The sequence below is a fragment of the Saccostrea echinata genome, unplaced genomic scaffold, assembly GCF_033153115.1.
Source record: "Saccostrea echinata isolate AGI-Se365-2 ecotype Australia unplaced genomic scaffold, CSIRO_AGI_Sech_v1 ptg000016l, whole genome shotgun sequence".
In the NCBI taxonomy this organism is placed as follows: domain Eukaryota; kingdom Metazoa; phylum Mollusca; class Bivalvia; order Ostreida; family Ostreidae; genus Saccostrea; species Saccostrea echinata.
Genome location: NW_026889765.1, coordinates 16,118,058 through 16,138,367, shown reverse-complemented (window position 1 = coordinate 16,138,367; position 20,310 = coordinate 16,118,058). Strand labels below are relative to the sequence as shown.

General features: G+C 33.8%; 1 protein-coding gene and 1 pseudogene across 1 annotated transcript; both read left to right on the top strand.

Annotated features, from left to right (window-relative positions):
* Positions 1-7,134: 7,134 nt before the first annotated feature.
* LOC133188512 (bile salt-activated lipase-like) lies at positions 7,135-19,108 on the top strand. Its single transcript, XM_061323979.1, has 4 exons — positions 7,135-7,159; positions 8,081-8,130; positions 15,961-17,531; positions 17,972-19,108. The coding sequence occupies exons 3-4, from the start codon at positions 15,982-15,984 to the stop codon at positions 18,144-18,146; spliced, it is 1,725 nt and encodes a 574-aa protein (XP_061179963.1). The 5' UTR covers positions 7,135-7,159; positions 8,081-8,130; positions 15,961-15,981; the 3' UTR covers positions 18,147-19,108.
* LOC133188957 (uncharacterized) lies at positions 10,130-11,036 on the top strand (annotated as a pseudogene).
* Positions 19,109-20,310: the final 1,202 nt, after the last annotated feature.

Genomic DNA, 20,310 nt, shown 5'->3' with positions numbered 1-20,310 from the left:
TATAGACTACGATAAGCATTAAATGTTACAGACTTGTAACAGAATGAATAACATCCATGTAGGTAGACGCTACGTGCATTGCGAATCATTTTGAATCTAACATGTTGACTTAGAGATTTCCCTCAAATTGGCACTGCATGACTCTTAGTGAATAATCGATTTCCCGTAGACACTGATCTACGCATATTGTCTGATTGTGAATAACAAGTCTAGGATTATATTTTTGAGAAGATCTATATCCATTTTCAAACGAGGCAGCTTTTAGCGACCTTTAGATACCAAATAAAGAGCTCTGTTATTGTATATGTTTACATTTGAATCCGGGTCATTTCCCTCCAGCGTCTGTTCCGCCTAGGTCATTTCCATCCAGGTCATTTCTCTCCTAGGTCATTTCCCTTTCTTACCCGGGTCATTTCACTCCACAACCTAGGTCATTTCACTCCCAAAATAGAAGTTATCGGTTTATCTATGGAAATAATTTTTAAAAGTAATTTAATTATTTATTTCCAATTTTAAATTCTATTTGTATTATTAAACTATTAGTATTCATACTAGCCCAAGTTATACTAATACAATTATTATTTTAATAAGTATTAAAATCTGTGAACATTTGTGGGTTGATTAATTCTTATTTATTTATTTATTTATTTATTTATTTATTTATTTATTCTTGTTTAATGATTGATCAAATAAAATGTGAACCAAGTAATACAAGTCTTTTTAAAAGTAACTAGATGAAATCCCCCTCAAGCCCGGGGAATTGAATTCCATAACCGCTGACTGATCATTTCAAATAATATATATCTTATGTTACTTCTTACAATTAATTACAGGCGTATAGCAGGAAGAAATAATTTGTACAAAATCCCGCAGTTAGTTTAGGAACTAACTTAAAAACTATCAATTTCATTGACGTTTTCTTTTTACGTGCAACTTTATTTTGATACCTGAGGCCTGTTCAACAGCTCGAACGTTCGCGAGCGCTCGCCAACATTTCTGTTGAAAGGATAAGGAATTTAGGCAAGCGCCCGCGAACGTTCGCTCTGTTGAACAGGCCTCTGTTCTACTATTTTATTACTGTCATACTTTGGGAACTCTGTTTTCATTTCCATAAGAGGTTAAAGAATCGGATCTGCACATATTTGGGGGGAGGGGGTAAAAAAGTCTTTTCACCCCCCCCCCCCCCAGTATTTAATATTTCAAACGATTGTATGCAGAAAAACCACTGAAATGTATTGATTAAAGCATACTTTTTAAAAGCTTTTAGTAAAAATGTGAAAACATAGAATATAGCACTTTTTCTTCCTTAAGTTAAAAAAATAATTTGTTCATCAATTGACTTTTCTTTTTAGCAAGTTTATTACTATATTAATCAAATTGTACTTCGTATTCTTTGCCATTATGCTCTTAATGGCGAATATGCACTAGTACTACTATCAAGACTCCGATCAGATATTCATGAAAAGGATTTGCACATTTTAATTTGTAATCAGTAATCAAAACTTATTCACTCTATATTTTTGATTGAATAATTCATTAATGACGTTTTATCAAATATTTAAACGATTGTTTGTTGTTTGTTTCATGAAAATGAATTAGTATGAACTCTGTTGCAGGCGTTTCGGAGTTTATCTGCAAGATTTATTTTGTAGTTTATAAGTATGGATTTTATAGAATTTAAAGTCTATTTATGTTTTATTTATTTATTTATTTATTTATTTTTGAAGACTTAACAATATGGATTATAAAAAAATAGAACAGTACCCGATATATTATCTTTGTTCCCTTTGCTTTATCTACTTTTTATTGCTTTTATCAAGAATATGTAATGTAAAAATGCTAAATTTTAAGTTGTTGTCTATCAGATTTATGACACATTATACGAAGGCAATAAATTATACATGTTTACATGCTGTGAGCATATCTTCATGTGTAAATTTACAATTGCTTTAATTCATTATTAAGATCGAGAATCCATTGATATTGATTATCCATTTTGGAAAGGAACATTAAGCAGCTTTATTTTAAATAGAAAAAGACATGAATTGCAAAATTTAAGGAAACTTGCTAGTTTTGAATTTTAAACATTTCCCGATCAAAATCAAACTCATCCCGACTGGAGTTAAATGATGTAAAAATGTTTATTTGTATTCACAAATACACTAGATTGCTTTCCAAATTTGGTTTGAAAATTGACTGAACTTAAAAAGTGAATTATTTTTCTGTGGTAACTGCATCAATAATTATATGGGTCGTTGCTTGTGATTGTCTTTTTTTTAATGTTGCTTCAATTTTTATCAGAATTGGTGAAAATTTGAAAATAAAGGACTTTTCAAAGATATATACATGCAGTGCGTTAACATACGAAGCGTTTGATTCATAATCAATGATTCTTTATTCAAAAATAAAGCATCAAATACTTCTTGTAGTTTGTTTTTTTTTTTCAACTGTCTCACCTACTCCAAAAGGCGTTCATGTTATATGTCCGTTATCTCCATATATTTCATTTTAACCACCGAACATGTATCTCTGCTGGTGGACAGTCTGTCTCCGAGGATACTTGTCGTTCGGTACCTATTCATGCATGAGTACACAGAATAACGAAATGATACTGGCAGACGCGTCGCCTATAGTATAAAAAGGCGTCACTCTTTTGAGTTTATAAGGGACACAGACTCAAAGAGCTCATTCGGTGCTCCTCGGATAATCCTCATGGATGTTAAACATATGTCATATATAGAGTCTTCAGATTCTCAGTTTTAGTATAAAACCAATAGTTCATACAAAAAATTGAAAGAATGTAAACTTTCAATTAGAGATATATTTGAAGATTCCTTTTCCGATCTCATGTCTTCTTTTTCAAAATGTTCTGCGAAAAACTGTAAAACCTGTGACATTTTGATAACTAATTCTTCTTTCACCAGTAATCTCACTGGACAGAGCTGCTATACCAAAAACTTGGGAAAATCTGAACTGCAAATCTTCTAATGTTGTCTACGGAATAGAATGTAATCTTTGTGGACTTGTTTATTTTGGTGAAACCAAGGGATCACTTCATAAAAGAATATGAGGTCATAAATTTCATATAAATAATGGGGGTCAGCAGCTTTTATACAAGCATTTTAATTTACCTGATCATATTATTTTGTCAATGAAAGTTAGAATTCTAGAAAAGATTTACCATCACACAAACAGTCCATCACTGAGTACACCTTTCCGTAGACAACGAGAAGAATTTTGAATTAGAAAACTACGGACAGCCTTTCCCTATGGATGTAATGACAATGTCGATAGTATTGGAAATCTTTCCAGTCCACAGTGTAACAACGTAAATGTGATGAGACTTTTTAACCATACACAGAGACGTAAGCGTAGTCATGAGCATCGGTCTTACAATAAACCTTTAATACACAATGTCTCTTTTGATTCATTACTACCTTAAGTAAATCAACAGTAGGTCTACATCATATTCGCACCAAACTCTACTCTGTCCCTTTGAAACTTTTAAATAGTCTTCTTGAAAAGGTAAAGGAAAGTTCATTTTTTGATTCCTCGACACCAGAATATAGGCTCGGATCTGTGATTATGGATATTGCAAATTATAGGCTTTTTAAACCCCACGTTTTACTGAAGAAAATGCAGCCACAACAATTCGTTTTTTCCTTAGACTTCAATATGCCAACAAAGGAATAGACGCGGTTAATATGAGTAATATTCTTAATCACAAAAGGGTCCAGTCTTGTATTCCACCATATATAAAGTTAAAGACTACACCTTGTATTTCCTAAAAATATACATCGATTATTGCTTCCAAACTTTTTAATTACAAGAAAACGTTACAGGCCTGGATATCGAATATCTGAAACATAATCCTCCATCGTGTTCATGTTCTTCTTCACCCTATGACAATAGTCCTGCTGGACACGTTATTACTGGTGACGTAAATATAGTTAATAATGGGGACCTTTAGATCATTAATTTTAAAAGGTCCTAAATATAGGGAACCACGATCCTTCAACTGGCGTCGGAATTTCATAAATATTATGGATTCTGTAGAGAATTACGCCAGGCGATGGGTCAGACATGAAAAAAAAGACTTTGACACTTTGTCAGAATGGATTAAATGTATCAGATGTATGTTAAAATCGCGCATTAAAAGATTGAGGGGCAATATGAGAATCACCTTTCCTTCTGTATTCAATAATCCAGAAGTGAAAAAAAGAATTAGATAGATTACATGATCAGTGCGTACTGGTCCCTGCTGACAAAGCAGGTAACAACATTGTCTTTGTTTGTAAGGCTCTTTAATGTATTTTAGAGGAACTTGGATTTAATTCTACAAGTGGTAATCCAACTTATACTCATAGTTCCCTTTCTAAGGAAGAAATTCTTCAAAATCATATGCCAGTTTTGAATATTTTTAATATTCCAAACAATCAAAATGAATTCGAATTACCATATCTATACTGGATTCTGAAACTTCATAAAAATCCTTACAAACAAAGATACATAGCGGGTTCCAGTAAATGTTCAACCAAGCTTCTTTCTTTACTCCTCACTAAGATATTAACAATATTAAAGGAGAAACTTCAATAGTACTGTGCAACAATATATTCGAGAAGTGGTGTAAATCAGATGTGGATACTTAAAAATTCCAAGGAACTTTTGGAAAACTTGAAATCACAAGAATTTACCAAAATCAACAGCTTAAAAACTTACGACTTTTAAACTTTATTCACAACCATTCCCCATTGATAAATTAAAGACCAGGCTTTTTGATATCATTGACAGTTGCTTTTTCAATAAAAATGATACTCGTAAATTTACTTACCTTGTCATTGGACATTTGCAAAATTATTTTGTTAGTAAACATTCTGATTGTACACACAAGTACTCTGAAGTTGACATTAAAAAGACGCCTGAGTTTCTGATTGACAATATCGATCTATGTGATTTTTGGAGACCAGGTCTTCCAACAATCTATTGGAATTCCCATGGGTACCAATTGCGCCCCGTTATTAGCAGACCTTTTTTGTATTCATATGAAGCAGAATTTGTCCAAAATCTTATACGTGAAAAGAAGAAAACACTTGCTGTGGCCTTCAACTCGACACTTATATATATTGACGACGTATTGTCAATTAACAATGGTTGTTTAAATTTTTATGTCGATACGATATATCCCGGTGAGCTTGAGATAAAAGATACCACAGAGTCTGACACATCTGTTTCATATTTGGATATTTTACTTGAAAAATACGTTAATGGTAATCTAAAACCAAGCTTTATGATAAACGTGATGCCTTTAACTTTTCAATCGTCAACTTCCCTTACTTATGCAGCAATATACCTTCATCACCTGCATACGAAGTTTATATCTCTCAGTTAATTCGATACGCCAGAACATGCTCTACGTATGTATAATTTCTAAAACGAGGTAAATTATTTACAAACAAGTTGATGAAACAAGAATATCAGCAGTCTCGTTTAAAGGAGCCGGTTAAATGATTATTTTGATAAAATTTATTTACTCTTGATTAAAATTACCATTCAAAATATGGTTTTCATGGACGAGAAAGCCCTCTAAAAAGCAAGTCTGGCAAATGTTCAGTTTTCATCAGTGGGTTTTCATCAGTGGTATGAATTTTATTTGAAAAGACATGAATCTAAGAACACAGACGGACAGGGAGCGAAATGACCCAGGTAGGAGAGTGAAATGGCCTGCCGTGAAATGACCTACTGTGAAATGGTATTGGAGAGAAATAACCTAGGAGAGAACGGGTTTTAGAGAGAAATGACCTTACACCTAACATTTTACATATGTTTTACCGCGTGCATTCGATTTGCTGATATTGTCCACAAAATTACCACAAACTGACAACACCGGTGTGTCGAGTTTGCTTTTTAAAAAGTTTCTATTTTGATTTTTATTGATTATAGTTTTAATATCTTTATTGTTAACCTCAGATTTCCCGCCTTCCTTGAATATTAAGAATAAATTCTACTTGATGAAGTGCAAAGATGTACATAAATGTATGACAATCAAACACACCCGATATTGGTAGTTTTGATACTTTTCATATAAAAGAAGTTTCTAAACTGTTTTTACAGTAAATAAATCTGAAACGCTGTTTCAACAAGTAAGTCAGAAAATTCTACTTTGACGACTTTCAAGGTAATAAACTTCAAATCGGTGTCCATGTCCCTTTAAGTTAAAAAAAAGTATAATATTAAAGTAGATTTTTTTTCGTTAAGAAAGAGTTATAATGTATGTCAAATTCACACACACTTATTATGCATAACTGTTACTCAAGAAAAGATATTTAAATCTTTTATCATGTATTGATTTTTACGTTACCACAATAATTAATACTTTTTTATTTGCTTTATATTCATGTTTGGTTACACTCTGGATTTTCAAAATGATATTTAAAACCATCCATGTCCAATTTTCGAACAGTGAATTCTAATTAGAATTGATAATTACCAAGCTAAGTTATGTGTCGATATTTACATTACTTTAACTTACAAAACTTTAGAGGTCTGGGGTTTTTGGGGAAAATATTGTGGTTGTTCTCGAATTCATGGTTTGTCAATAGCATATATCTATTTCAATTTGATACGGATCGAGTTTTTCATTGAGACAATGAGAAGTAGTATTGTAACATATTACATCATTTATGAAAGTGTTTTTCAGTTGTCTCACGAAAGAGTTTTATTGATTCTGATATTTTTTATAAGGTTAGAGAAGGTCACCCCTTCATCAAACCTAACGTACACACTAACAAACTTCTGTTCCCAAGTCCAATATTAACACCAATTAACACTAATTAACACTAATAAATGTCATACGATCCCAAGTATAGTTTTCTTATGGACAACTTTGCAATATCTTTGACTTATGAACGCATTTTCTATTTTTATAGGTATATTTATTCTTATAGAGCAGTATATATGACGCAATTACAATTTTATCTTTTTCAATAAAAGGCTTGATTTGCGTTGCTGTTAACAGGTAGAAATCTGCTATCTCAAGGAGGTAAGATATGATATATATTTCATGAGAAGTAATGCAGTGTATCGACATATACATGTACTGTGAAAGTTTACAGGCATGCTTCAGATTTCATAGGGATGAAAAAATCTGTCGATCCTTCAGGTAAAGTATCTTTTAATTGATCGCTGTATTAATCTTGTAAATTAACCCGCCTACGTTTCCCATCAAATCAAATGTTCATCAATCCCCGTTTTTATCTAAAATTAAATGATCGCCCCATTTTTAAATTCTTGAAGATTCTTAATCTAATAATGAAAAAGATGAAGATAACGAACTGTGATTAATGTCATAAATAATAAGTGAATTGGACAAAAACCCTAGCTGGGGATCAGGTGCCTTGGAGGAGTAAGCATCCCCCTGTTGTCCGGTTATACCTGACCCGACTTTAAACGGTTTCTATGACATTAATGAATACCACGTCGATATAAATTAGATGTGTGTACAGATCGCATATAGAAGAAAAGATACAATGCAAAGTATTATCAAGAAGAAAGGAAAACTGCTGATATGTTCATGTGCAATGTAACAAAAGAAAGAGTTGACATCTTGTAATGAAGTATGGGCGTAAGGCAACGTTGTTTCACATTTTTTTTATTACCTGTGTATATGATTTTGACAAAATGCAAAAATATGTTAACATCACATTTTTGACTTGACATCAAAATGTCAATATACTAGTATGTTCACGTCAAATAATAAACCTGACATCAACTCATAACGATCGCAATGAAGACATATTCACATTGTGTAAAGAAAAGTTGACTCTGCACTGTTTTTTAAAAGATGCATTCTCATTGTACACTCTCATAATGTAATATATTTTTGACATCGTGATTAAATAGTTTTGACTATAGGCAAGATACATATTCACATCACGAGATAAAAGTGTTGATATACATGTGATGTACATCTAGTTCAGATGCATTATGTACTAGGTTTTGACATCATATAGATGCTGAAAAAATGTATTCAGTGTGATATACTATGCTTTCCATAACTTTTATTTATCGGCCTTGATTACAGTTGATGCTCACACAGACTAAAATCACGAGGGTATTCCGCTGTAAAAGAGAGTAAGTAAACATTGTAACAGTTATTTAAACTATTTTACAGATCAAAATAGAGCAGAACACATTGTGTAAACATTATGGTATCATCATTAAGGATGTGTTTGTTTAATGTTTATTTCACGATTAGTAGGGGCGTACTATAAACTATGGCATGGTCCTAAATAAGCAAGTCCTCACTTTTGACTTTTCACTTTTTGGCTATGCTTAGCATATGCTAAATATTTGTCGCAACGTTATCCTACGTGTCTTGGTGTGCAAAATAAAGACACATTTAATGGCTACCAGTATTTGTATCTAAATTATTTCACATGGGTCACTACATCTTAATTCTGTGGGAATGCCACAGGCATTTTCAGCTTACCTGAGCCGAAGGCTCAAGTGAGCATTTCTGATCAAAATTTTCCGTTGACTGTCGCTGCCGTCGTTGTCATCGTTAACTTTTCATCTTCTTAAAAAGCACTGGACCAATTTCAACCAAACTTAGTACAGAGTATCCTTGGGTAAAGGGGACTCAAGCTTGTTCACATGAAGGGTTACACCCTCTTCCAAGGGGAGATAACTAAGAAATAATGAAAATTGGGTGGGGGTTATTAAAAATCTTCTTCAGAACCACTTGGCCAGAATAAATGAAACTTATAAGAAAGCTTCCAGACATAATGTAGATTCAAGTTTGTTCAAATCATGACCCTGGAGGGTAGGGTGGGGCCACAATGGGCGATCAAAATTTTACATAGAAATATATAGGGAAAAAATTTAAAAATCTTCTTCTCAAGAACAGCAGAGCCATGATAAGTGATATTTATATGGAAGCATTCTTTGGTAGTACAGATTCAAATTTGTTGAAAACATGACTCCCGGGGCTAGGGTGGGGTCACAATGAGCGAACAAAGTTTCACACAGAAATATATAGGAACAATTTTTAAAAATCCTCTTCACAAGAACAGCAAAGCTTATTGGTGATGTTTATATGGAAGCATTCTCAGGTAGTGAAGATTCAAGTTTGTTCAAATCATGACCACCTGGACTAGGGTGGGGTCACATTGAGCGAAAAAAGTTTTACATAGAAATATATACACGTAGGAAAAATCTTCTCAAGAACAGCAAAGCCAGGATTGGTCATATTTATATGGAAGCATCCTCAGGTAGTGTATATTCAAGTGTGTTCAAATCATAACCACCGTTCCAATGGGTTGAATGGGATCACAATGGGGATCAGTTTTACATACAGGAATATATGGGGAAAAATCTTTAAAAATCTTCTCAAGAACAGCAAAACCATGTTTAGTCATATCAATAAGGAAGCATCCTCAGGTAGTGTAGATTCAAATTTGTTCAATTCAGGAAGGCAAATGCAAAATTATTCATATCTAGACCGACTACTTGCAGATGAGAAAAAAACCCATTCCCATACATCTATAACTGAGGATTGCCTCCATACCATTAAACACCCAAAAATGTTTATATGTAAAATACAGTTTGCATTCTGGAAAACGATACAACGTTAAGTTTCATTTTTTAACTATATATGCTTAAAACCTTCTTGCTTTAAATTCCTATTCAAAAACATTCTTAATATATTGATTCATCAGAGATTGTTCATCCATATGTATGACAAATGAAATATGGAGATAAAGAACAGTATTCAGGCTCAAAAGTCCTTTAAACAATACAAATTAGGAGCAGAGCAAACACGAACCTCCAAACATCAGAGGTGGGATCAGGTGCTATGGAGGAGTGAGCATCCCCTGCCGGTCATGATCGGGAAATAACGGAAAAATCCGTCGACAAAATGTAAAATGTAAAAGCAATCAACCATTTATACGAAGATTAATTTATTTCTTTACGTTTTTAGCTTCGGTAATTTTCGTGAATTTTCGTATCTTAAGAATACTGGTTTTTCATGCACGAGCGATTTAGTGCTCACTATAAATACATTTGCCGGGCAATGTTCGATTAATGCGACGTTCATTACAAAGAATCGCAGTAGTTTTGTGTCTTTGGCATGTCTACAGAATCTTCAAGTACAACTTCTAATAGAGATGTTCCTCGAGAATTACATACAGAGACTAACTCCAATTCTGGACAGGATTTTGATGTTATTGACGCTGTCAGTCTATTCAACAGCAGGTTAGACGAAAGCAAAAAAACTATTATTCTTTCTGAAGTTCAAGATAAACTTAAACCAGCAAACACAATTGAGTTCATTGGAGAAGGAAACAAAATACAGTTTCATTTCAATGAGGCAAGACTGCGAGATTAAGAGCTATTGTCACAAAAACTCACATCTGGCGATTTTAGCGATGTCACAGATTTAATTTCCTCCGAGAAAGAGGCCATTCGTCAACGAAACAAGTCATTACGAATAGCTGATAAACATGGTTGGGACACCGTTAAGGAGTACGTGGATTCTGATATTGCTGACAATAGCGAGGATGCCGCCAGACTGCGCTCCGCTATTTCAAGAGCCGCCAACAAGAAGCGGAAATCTCCATACGACAGACCGGTTTTCCCTAAAACTTCAGGAGTGTTCGATGGTTTGTCCTCTAGGCAGCTTTTTCTCGGCAGTTCAAAATTCAACTACCGGCAGCAATTCGACCCTAGATTCGTTTCGCCCAGTCCGGCCAATTACAGAAAACCTCTTCAAACACAGGTCGCAAACATCGTCTGCCACTACTGCTGACTCCCGGGCCACTTTGCAGGATTCTGCCCGTATACCCAGCAACTACAGTTCACAAATCCACAGAGAGCCCAAACAACAGCACTTGTTCCAACATCAACAGCAGACCAGCAGTGAAGTTGAGTATGATAGTCATTTATTAGATCAGAAATCTGACTTTGATTCAAAATCTAACATTTCAGTTAAAGATCGTTTAAAAAACTCTTTTGAATTTTGGAAGAATGTTATAAAACCAGACGATTATATTTTAAATGTTATCAGATTTGGTTATAGGATAGAATTTATTACATTTCCTGAAGTTGTATTTTTGTCTAACAACAAATCAGCACTGCAGAGCACCCCTTTTGTTGAAAAGGCCATATTAGAATTGTTCAAAAAAGAGTTAGTGATTGAATGCTTTGAACCGCCCCATTGTGTAAATCCACTGACCGTTTCTGAGCCATTGAATAAAAAGCCAAGGTTGATTCTTGACCTTAGACATGTCAATGCATTCGTCTTAAAGAGAAAATTCAAATTCGAAGGGACTTCAGAGGGTCTCAATTTTGCCAAAAAAGGCTTATTTATGATCAAATTTGATTTAACAAGCGGATATCATCACGTAAACATTCATCCAGATTTTTACAAATACTTGGGGTTTTCTTGGAATTTCAATGGCTCAAAGCGTTTTTTTATATTCACGGTTCTCCCCTTCGGCCTCAGCAGTGCGGGTTACATTTTTACTAAAGTATTAAGACCGTTAGTATTGCATTGAAGAACAAAAGCGTATGGAGTTATTATGTATTTAGATGATGGCTGGGTTTGCGATTCAAAACAAAATTGTATTTTAATGTCACAGGATATTCAAAAAGACTTATTGCATGCTGGTTTTCTTGTTAATGAAGAAAAGAGCGTTTGGAATCCAATTCAAAAATTAGAGTGGCTCGGTTTTGAGTGGAATTTAGAAGTCGGGTTTATTGGTATTCCTCGACATAAATTAGAAAGTTTGTGCAGTAAGATAATTAAACTTAAAGAAAAACAAAAAATTTCTGCCAGAGATCTCGCTTCAGTAGTAGGCAGTATTATTTCATTTAAGTTTGCACTTGGGCCTGTTTGTCAAATAACAACTAGACAATTGTCAATGCTAATTGCAAATGCATCATGTTGGGATGAAAATATTAATATTTCACTTCCCGCGTGGTGTGAGCTAGAGTTTTGGTTAAAAAAATAGCCTATCAATTCCCGGCAGGGTTATTTCTCCATGGTATCGCATACCGGAACGCATTGCTTTTATTGACGCTAGTGATTTTGCAGGCGGTGGCGTGATGATAGATTCTACTAAGAAAGTTTTTCATGTTATGTGGGACGAATCAGACAGAGTTCAGAGTTCAACTTTTAGAGAACTTAAAACAGTTGAAATGTTCATGAAATCTTTTGGTGGGGTTTTAGAAAATAAATTTGTAAAACTATACACAGACAATCAAAACGTCTTTAGAATTTCGCAGATCGGCAGCATGGATTCGGATTTACAAACTCTTGCTTTTTCTATATACACAAATTGTTTGATTAGAAATGTCGATTTTTCTGTAGCCTGGGTTCCACGAGATCAAAACGTAGAAGCAGATTTTGTCAGCAAAGTTTTTGATTTTGACGACTGGGGTATAAGCAATCATATTTTTGCATTTTTCAATAATGTTTGGGGACCTTACACTTGTGATAATTTTGCGAGTTGCAACAATTTCAAAGTGAAAAAAAATTATTCTTTGTTTTGGTCTCCTGGAACAAGCGGCGTCGATGCATTTGCGTTTGACTGGTCACAAGATTTGAATTGGATTGTTCCTCCCATTTATTTGATAGGGAGGACAATAAAACATTTATTAAATTGCGGGGCTAAGGGCACCTTAATTGTTCCTAAATGGAAATCAGCAGCTTTTTGGCCATCTTTGTTCGACAAGAATGGAAAGTTCTTGTGGTTTGTGAAAGATATGATAGAATATGAAAAACCAACAAATTTTTTCATTTCGGGTTCTGATAAAAGTAGCAAATTTGCATCTCACAAATTTATCAGTAATGTTATAGCACTGAGATTGGATGCTTCGTAATTAAGTCACTGTAACAATGTACTATGTGCAATTAGCATGCTTTGATTGTGCAATATGGACAGATATAGTACACAAAGGTTGACTGCTAGCCAGTGTACAATGTGCATGAGTATTGTAATGAAATAATTGGATGACTGTTATCCAATAAGGAGGACTGCTCTCCTAGATATGATGTGTTTACTTTGAATGACTGCAACTCAAATATAAGATTATAATTAACATAATATTCTGGTACTGACAATCATATAAATTGATGACTGCTTAAATTAAATCAAGGAGGACTGCTCTCCTGTTTTGATGTTGATTATAAAATGTTTTGTGTGCATGTGTTATACTATCGTGGCTACATTTGGCTATGGTGCAAAATTGATTTGAATTTTAATGTGCATTATTGTTATATATTTCAGATATTGAAGAATTATCAAGGCCAATGGATAAATATTGAAAAGTTTAAACAAAATCACCATTTTAGTGATATAGTGGAGTCTTTGCCTAATATCGTGAGAAACGCAAAATCTCAATCCACGAACAAGAAGTACGACATATATTTCTCTAAATTCAGAGACTGGTGTTTGAAGCATTCCTTTACACATCTTCCGGCATCAGTATCTACCGTCGCTCTTTTTATGGGAGGTTTGGTGCAACAGAGGGTATCAACATCCGTTCTGGAAGCGTATTTCTACAGTATAAGCTGGACTCACGAATTTTCTTCAAGTTTGAATCCATGCGAGGACAAGTTTCTGAAACTAGTACTTGACGTATGTTATCAAAACCTATCAACAAAAAAGAACCTATCACTACAGATATATTACGTAAATTAATGGATGTTTCTTCAAAGGATCCTTCAAATGTGCTGAAATTGAGATCGTTTGTGATGTGTTTATTGGGTTTTTCCGGATTCTTTAGATTCGGTGAATTATCAAATATTCGATTATGCGATATTAAATGGGAAAACGTTTACATCGATATCAACATTCCCAGAAGTAAAACAGATATCTATAGAAGAGGAAACTCAGTTATAATCGCAAAAACTGGAAATGATCTGTGTCCTGTGTTTTGGTTAAATAAATACATTGACATGTTAAAGATGGATAAGTCTTTCGACGATTATCTTTTTACAGCTTTAATCTTTGTAAAATCTCTCAATGTTTTCAAAACTTCCAATAAATCCAAACCTCTGTCATACACAAGAGCTAGAGAAATATTGTTGTCATCTTTAAATGAAATTGGCCTTGACAGTTCTAAATATTCATTGCATAGTTTACGCAGCGGCGGAGTTACAGCCGCTTCTAATAATAATGTGTCAGATCGACTGCTTAAAATACATGGTCGCTGGGTCACGGATAAAGCCAAAGACGGTTATATAAAAGACAATCTTGAACAAAAAATACTAGTTTCAATGAATCTATAAAATTTATTTTATTGCAATCACTGTCCTTTGTTTAATGCGATTTGTAACGAACGCAACAACCTACAATATATTCTTTTTCTTTGTTTTTCAATAAATTAGTCAAGAAAATATTTATTTTCGGAGGAGTGAAACGAGGGAGAAAATAAATTTATTTCTTTACGTTTTTAGCTTCGGTAATTTTCATGAATTTTCGTATCTTAAGAATGCTGGTTTTTCATGCACGAGCGATTTAGCGCTCACTATAAATACATTTGCCGGGCAATGTTCGATTAATGCGACGTTCATTACAAAGAATCGCAGTAGTTTTTGTGTCTTTGGCTTTCCCGGCCCGCCCAGCCCTTGCATTGTTTATTCCCTTGCATTGTTTATTTTGTGAAAATAATATAATTGATTTGTGTTATTAATAAAAAGCGATTTGTAACGAACGCAACAACCTACAATATATTCTTTTTCTTTGTTTTTCAATAAATTAGTCAAGAAAATATTTATTTTCGAAGGAGTGAAACGAGGGAGAAAATAATTGTCATTTGGTCAAAGGACAAGATAGGCTAAGGTCCCTTGTCGACCCCTGGTGTTGGGTGTCTCATCGAAGGGTGTAATACTTGATATAAGAAATCTTTTTTTCATCCCTGTTAAAAATGGGCATTGATTCTAAGTGATAGCCTTCTCAGAAGTCATAGAAATGGTACAAAATTGGTCACTTTTTTGAATTTACTCAATTTTTGTTAAAATTTTCAGCAACTTAAAATCACATTTTTTTTTTTTTTCAGAAGCCACGTAGCAAAACTTGCCTATCTATCAAATTTATATATTCCATTCACCATATGAGGTTCACCTTGTGTATGAAAATCTCAGATAAGCAAGCTTGCGTTCTTTGTATCTCAGATCTGACGAAATTTCATCAGAAATGAAGACATTTGGTAACGTTTTGTCACCCTCTTGTGGCCTTGAAATAAAATCGATGCTGCCTTTAAAACAAGCATCATTTGAAATTCTTCAGCCTGTTCACATGCGCGTATATACTTGCAGGTGAAAATGTTGCAAATTTTACTTTTGGTATGCAAATGTATTTTTTGCAGTGCGTTCACATGCACTCTCAAACTGATTGGAAATCAATATTAAGTTGGCATTTTCAAAGTATTATGCAAATACTTGTTTTGGACTTCTGGTTGCTGTTTAACTCAATGTTTCCCATGCACTTAGAAAAACATTATCACATCTTCTTAAACTCATAATTGGACTGAATTATACACAAGAAGGTCACTACCCTATCTAATATGAAAATGTATTTTAAATGAAAACAATGATGCTACATTTTATAGACTTTTTCAATATTTTTAGCCTTGTGTCAATTTTTCTATGCGTTCTCATCACTGAAAATAGCACTAGGAGTAAATTTGCTCCTAGCCCGACTAGATGTAAATTTTATACTAGGAGTAAAAATACTCGGAATGCAAATCTTGCCTACCACCCGTTCACATGCGTTAAAATACACCCTGGTGCAAAACTGGCATATATGTAAAAAGTTCCCTATCGTGTGTAAATAGGCGCATGCGAAGGGGGGCTTGAAATTGCAAGCTATCACAATGTTTACAGTGTTTGAATTTTTTTTATCAAATAAGGGACCACATTCACTTTTATCATACGTTATTCTTTATCATCACTAGATAGGTTAATTTGAAGTCACAATGAAAGCTGGGATATTTGGCGTACTACTTCTACTCTCGGCACTTCCCACAATAGCAACCCAGATTAGAAATGTGGTTGAGGTTAAAACCCAGTCCGGCTGGGTGAGAGGTTATGAAGAAAATTATGACAATGGCCAAGTCTACAGATTTATAAAAATTCCATTTGCACAGCCCCCACTAGGAAAACTACGCTTTCAGAAACCCCAGCCCTTAGGGGAATGGGAAGATGTCCAAGGAATATCAGATGAGCTCGGTCCATCATGCACACAGTGGAAATTTCCCATGCCTGGAATGGACGATTTGCAACAAGATGAGAATTGTTTGTATCTCAATATCTACGTTCCTGGCAAAGTATCAAAAGATCGGAATCTTTCGGTGATGGTTTGGATTCATGGGGGAGGATTCTTATTTGGTGGTGGAAATCAGTACCATCCTCAAAAGTTAGTTTTAGGCGGTGACGTCATAGTGGTTACAACCAATTACAGACTTGGATTCTTAGGATTTTTAACATTAAACGACCCTCTTCTGGCTGGAAACTTTGGACTTTGGGACCAAATTGAGGCTCTTCGTTGGGTTCAAAATAACATTGTAGCATTTGGGGGGAATCCGAACTCTGTAACTATATTTGGAGAATCTGCTGGTGGAATGTCTGTAAGTCTTCTGACATTGATTCCCTCAAACAAAGGTCTGTTTCAACGAGCTATTTCACAGAGTGGTGTGGCGACTTATCCTGGCATAATTTCCAAAAAAGAATTAGAAAAAGAGCGTTCAGATCAGTTACTGGAAAAAGTAAACTGTAAAGATAAAGGAGATATATCTGAAACATTGAAATGCCTGCAAGAAATTCCGGTAGAAAATATTACAAATGCTTTTACCATGGCAGAATTGACGCCCCCATTGAACACATCAGTAAATACAGCAAGCATGTCCCCATGTGTTGATGGTGAACTCATAAAGAAAAATGTAGCTTATCCATGGTCAGTAGATGATGAGATTTACAGTTTCTTTCGCTCCATTGATTTCATGTCCGGGACACTTGATGGGGAAGGAAACTTGGTTTATATGCTTTTAAATGCAGAGATACAGGAATATTATGAGTTTAATGTCACAGAAAAAATACCATTACGTGTTCTCTGTGAAATTAGTGCTCCAGTTTATATCGAACAAACTGTTGGCAATGTCCCCGAATTAGCAAAAGAAATATGTGATTTTTACACTTCTACAGAAGATGTTGATGCTCAAAGTAATAAAGTTTGCGAATTTGGTGGTGATTATTTGTTCATCGTTCCAAGTAACACCATTCTTTCAATCCACGCCAAGAATAACGAAAACGCTAAATCTTTTCAATATTTGATCACAAAGGAAAGTCCCATGCCATTTGGAGGAGATCCGCCTGCTTGGTTTAAAGGAGCTGGACATGGCGATGATATACATCTTATGTTTGATCTTCCAACTATACATTTCCCAGAAGAGAAACGTAAGAACCTGACTGGTGTGAACAAGCTTTCAGAAGACGTTGTTAAGTATTGGACCAATTTTGCAAAATTTGGGTAAGAATCATTGTCAATTAACAATGTGCAGATTTCAAACTTACATCTTAATGTTATTTCTACCAAGGAAAAACTTAGCAACCACACGTGTCTACATGGTTTACTTATAGTGATTTCACATTTCTACTACTGTTTGCTTTAATGAGGAAAACTTGAGCTTTGTTTCCATCATTTTGAAATAAAGTTTTATGAATCTCTTGAAAAATAACATAACAAATATCAACTTTATAGAAAAGCATATCGACCTTGCTGTTCATGCTCTGTCGATAAGCTTTTCTTTGGATCGGCCTCATGAAATGTATATAATCTGCGTTTGATATATTTGAATAACACTGTGAAACTTGCATGATATTACATGTAGATCTATTAAAAGTACGAGTATTATATTTGGCAAAATATTAATTATGAAGTACAAATAATTTGAAAATAAATCTTTCCAGCGATCCAAATGGAGACAGTGTACCAAGGTGGCCATCATATGACGTCAACAATAAACGTTACGTCATTTTAGATACTCCAATTACTACAGGCGAGAATTTGAAACCTGAAGCTACAGCTCTACTTACCAAAATAATTGAAAAAGGTCAACAACGGCTAGTCCACGATGAATTATAGCTGATTAGCTATAAAATACACATACATTGCCTTCTTTGTGATAAGTGGATGTTAGTGAATTTGACTGCTTCATAACGTGATTAAGTTATAACTTGTTTGTGTTATACTGTTATGAAAATTTAATTTGCTTATTCATTCCCTTTCAATAATTATTGTATTATTACATGTAGTTATCCGGATTTAGTCAAGTGTGTACAGGGATTTACCCCGGATTTTATTCCATATATCCTGAGGCCGATGGGTGTTTGGAATGCATTCCGGGGTAAAATCCCCTTACACCTTTAATTTGATCTGGATAACAAATATATTTCCTTTGTAACCAAATAAATTCTTTGTAAACCCAAGTCCAAATAATGGCTTTTTCAAACTACCGATAAGATTTACTACGTGCTGCGATGCATCGTGATGTGCTGTGATTTGCTTTTTGTGATAGAAAAACTATAATTACAAACCAATCAGATCTCGTGTTACAAGCTAGATAGGAAAAAACGCAGTTATCATGGTATCAAGAAAATTTACGAATGTTATTTGATTGCAGAAAACATTTCAAAATAAATAAGAATCAACATTTTTGATCCACAGAATGAGTGTTGAAATCTTGTTCAGATTTCAACATTCATTCCGTGGATCTAAAGAGGCGTAATTTTCTTTATTAGGAGCGTACAGCATCATGAATAATTGCTCAGGAAATGATGGTGTTTTTAAAATAAATTGTTCACCTTTTTTGTAAATTACATATGATCGAGCAAAACTCCATTTAGAAAATGAATTGACTATGATTGTCAAAGACTCTGATTCAATTATATCTATATATTTTTATAAATCTGCAATTACTGTATTTCTGTACATCATTTAAAGTAATATTACCTGATATTCTTGAAAAAATTGCTAAGCATGCAATCATTTTTCATTACAATGTATATTTAAATTTAAAATGTCAAATACCTGAAAAAATCAGTTTCATATAAGTTTTGTATTATTTTCGTGCACATTATTTTTGTGGATTAAAGTTTGTAAAATAAATAAATAGTAAACATGCAGTGTCCTGTGTCTTGTTATCCCACAAAGCGTTGATTCGATGGGAAGACCTTTTTTCTGAAAAGAGGCGCAGTTCTTTATATAGAATAATACATGTAATATTTCTATAGATATGTATTTCAATGGATATTTTTTTTCAATACCTGGTGAATTCAATTTACACTCAAACTGGTATCAATTTACTGCTTTCTGTGTTACTAATCTAATTAAAATAAAGTAGTTTTAAAATTGAAATGATAATTTATGCAAACTAAGAGTCAAAGAACATCTATCCTCAGACTTCTCTATCCAAAGTAGATCTACAGTATGGACAGAAACTTTCTGTCCCTATGCAGTGATATCTACCAATTATTTGTATAAATGAATAGAAAAACAGACATTTTTTTTAATAATGCAGTTTAAAGGAAATTGCTTTGTTGTCCCGTACATTAAAGGGAATAATTGTACATTTAACAAGTCAAATAGAATCTAAATATTTTGCAAAATAATCGTGGAAAAAAATATTTATATACAATAGTATAAGAAGATAAAAAAAAAAACTTTCAGATGAATTCTAAATGTGTTCAAAACACCGGTATTAAATTATAAGCAACATACCCAAAACGTCAGTAGAAAATGTTAGATTATTCCAAATAAATATTAACGAAAATTTTCTTGATATTTATAAAAATAACCTCAAATTATCTATCATTAAAGACATATACAGAAACAAACAAGATGTGTTTGTGAAACACTGATTCCCCCGTATGACAGCTTATGGCGAAGGTTAAAGTTTCTCAAATGCAAGTCAAAATCCAGGCGAAAAGATAAAAAATGTTGGTACCAAAAGAAAGGTCTTGTCTCGAGGAATATACCTGTGAAATTTGAAAGACCTAGCTGCAACTGTTCAAAAGTTATGGCGAAGGTTAAAGTTTTTTTTAAAAAGTAAGTAAAATGTCAAGGTCAAGGTGAAAGTGGTTGGTATCCAAAGAAAGGACTTATCACAAGGATTACATAAGTGAAGCATGAAAATCCTAGCACCAACCATTCAAAAGTTATGGCCAAGGTTAAAGTTTTTCGAAAGTAGGTCAAACTCCTATGTCAAGGTCTAAGGGTCAAAGTGGTTGGTACATGTATCAAAGGAAGG